This window comes from Fukomys damarensis, unplaced genomic scaffold (genome assembly GCF_012274545.1).
Source record: "Fukomys damarensis isolate Sample0158 unplaced genomic scaffold, DMR_v1.0_HiC HiC_scaffold_24, whole genome shotgun sequence".
NCBI lineage: Eukaryota > Metazoa > Chordata > Mammalia > Rodentia > Bathyergidae > Fukomys > Fukomys damarensis.
This window is the reverse complement of record NW_022900936.1, coordinates 63,452,196-63,454,831: the sequence shown is the minus strand read 5'-3', so window position 1 is coordinate 63,454,831 and position 2,636 is coordinate 63,452,196. Positions and strand designations below refer to the sequence as shown.

The window sequence follows — 2,636 nt, the reverse complement described above, 5'->3', positions numbered from 1 at the left end:
GAAAGCAATCTAATGAAGGAAATAAAATACATTTACATCGACAACTACAGTACTCCAAAAAAGCAGATCAAAGAGGTGCCTTTGGGGGACTTTTTAATCTCAAAACTCCCTCCATACATAGTTAAGACTCTTGACTTTAGAAAAAGTGAAAAGAAACTGAGCAGAAAAGAGACTACATGGAAGACGAAACCGTGAGAAATGAACCTCTTATCCCCACCCTAAAGGCTGATTACAGTGTCTTCATTTGACCCAAGAGAGTACAAAGCCCTTGCAGTCTTTTCCAGCCTCTGTCTGTACTCTAGTTTCTCGTAGTTAGAAGGACTCACTCCTTTAAAGCCATGCATAACCCCCCACCAGCACCCAGCAATGGTCGCGGTAGAGTCACTGTCCCCACCATGGAAAAAGGCACGGTGGGCAAGCTCCTTCCACGAGTCCCCTGCAGCAAGGATGGCGTCATAGGCGATCATGGGGGCATCGTGTCCACTGCTGCCACCCCAGCCAGAGTAGCTCAGGGAGGTGTAGAACTGATCCCTCTCCTTCACCTCAAAAGGCTGGGGGAAGACAGGGGCTGACTTGCCATCCAAAATCCCTCTTAGTTTCAGGTACTTTTCCCACTGATTTTGGAAGTAGGACCTACAGGAAAGGAAAATATACAGTCAATTAAAACACTAAAGTCAAAAGCCATAAGGAAAAGTACCAGGTGTATGTAGGAAAACAGAAAATTCCATGGTGACTTCACTTCATAGACTGATTACCATAAATTGCGCACACAAAAATCAAAATTAGATCTAAGCTCTATGCATTTAATAAATATTTGCAAAGCATCTACACAGTGACCTGGTTGCTACATAAAGAAAATACATATCAGGGCCAGGGATTTAGCTTAGTGGTTCCACTGCCTGCCTCGAAAGCACAAGGACCCAAGTTCGATCCCTGGTACCAAAAACAAAACAAAAGAAAATACATATCAAGTTAAAGGTAGGAAATAAAGGTTTATTTTCCCTTGGTTGAGAGTGGTATCAAGTGTTATCTTTTCTAGGGGGAAGTTTAGTACTTCACAGCCAAGCGTGACTTCAGGAGAAAGCCTCTTGACCTTTTTATTCTGCGAAAGAGAACATGAAGCAAATCCACCAAAAGGGGAAGATATGGCCTTGTTGCTTATTGATTAGCTAATAGAAAAATCTATCTCTAAGGCATTCTAAGCAGGGATTTCGAGACAGTATTCGTATGTCAAGACAATCCTGGAAAAACTAGTGCTATGGAAGTAGGAAATAACTGAGAAAGTTCATCTGGGAACATAGCATAGATGGCCACATAATTATAGGAAGCTGGAGCACAAAACAGGATCCCTCCACGGCAGGGAGGGACTGCAGCTACACTACTCCTTCGGCTCCATTTGGTTACTTGGAGGCAAGGGTGCCTGGAAGGGAACTCGAGATCCTCAGCAGGTGGGCAGGGAGGGGGCTGGGTTGTGAGAACCCAAGACACCACTGTGATCTCAGAATCCTAGGCACACGTTCGTAAGGCATCTGCACACACAGATCCACCTCAGTCCAGCAGGGACAGCACCTGCACACCCACTCACCAGTGTTGAAGGTTCTCCTCTACGAAGTAGCCTGATTGGACAATGTACTTTCTAGCTTCTGGCAGTACCTCCATCAGTCCTTTTCCCCATTGCCGGGGTGGGACGCCATTCACAGCATAAGCTGTAAAAAGAGCAGACACAAGGGCCCCCAGGTAGCCTGTTGGGTGGTGGTGGGTCATCCGGCCGCTCTCGATGCTCACTTGGGTTAGTGTGTCCAGCTGGCTGAGGTGAGGAAACCTGAGACCAATGCACATGGCCCGCATGGCAGCCCCACAGCCACCTTCATGGTTGTTAAAGGGAATCCTCCAGCCATTGGCCTTCTCTGGCTCCAGCCTCATGCTGTTGTGCACGGAGGTCTCACCTGGGAAAGAGGCGGGGCAGGGTTGGGTGTGGGGGTCAGTGTCACCAAAGCAGAAGCCCCATTGGAAGAAAGAACTACATTCTCTTTCCAAATTTCTCTGATAGAAAGGGAAAGCCAAGCAAATATTGATTAGAATGCCTGTAAATTCCAAACCTCAACCCAACAATGTGCCTTCCCTTATATATCATCCACAGCATGACGACATTCATTCATCAGAGAAGAGAGAGACATGGACTCTTTACCACTTATCACAGAGACACCACAACAACACAGAAAGGGAAATACAATGTATTACTCTCTTTTTTAAATGAATAAGAGAAGGCTCAGAGTTTAAGAAACTTGCTTAGGATCACATAACCAGCTCGTAAGTGGTCCGGTAAAAATAAATCAGACTCCAAAGCCCAAAGCCAAATCCTAAAGAGTCCAATAAGAAGCTGGCTACTGGAGTTCTAGATATTAGAAGTCTAGAGTGCAGCCTGGACTTGGCTGCTCCTCTGCGGGTCCAACTGAGCCCTTGTAACTGGGAGCTGATGGGCAGCAGGCTATGGAGTAGGCATCACTGCTCCCTACTGGGTGAGTTATTCCTCACAACGTCCTCAGAGGCACAGGCAGAGAAAACTTCCTAGGTGCCAAACTGAGGATGTACTCAGATGTTAAGAAAGAATGGACAAAAAAAAAAAAAAAAAAAAA

At 46.0% G+C, this 2,636-nt stretch overlaps 1 protein-coding gene across 2 annotated transcripts in view; it reads right to left on the bottom strand.

Annotated features, from left to right (window-relative positions):
- Adprh (ADP-ribosylarginine hydrolase) overlaps positions 1 to 2,636 on the bottom strand; it is a 6,854-nt gene continuing 4,218 nt past the window's right edge. For both annotated transcript variants that reach the window (XM_010630028.3, XM_010630029.3), the window contains exons 3-4: positions 1,586 to 1,946; positions 1 to 633 (exon numbers count right to left, since the gene is read on the bottom strand). In XM_010630028.3, coding sequence (XP_010628330.1) covers positions 219 to 633; positions 1,586 to 1,946 — 776 coding nt within the window. In that variant the 3' untranslated portion in view covers positions 1 to 218. The remainder of the gene's footprint in view (positions 634 to 1,585; positions 1,947 to 2,636) is intronic.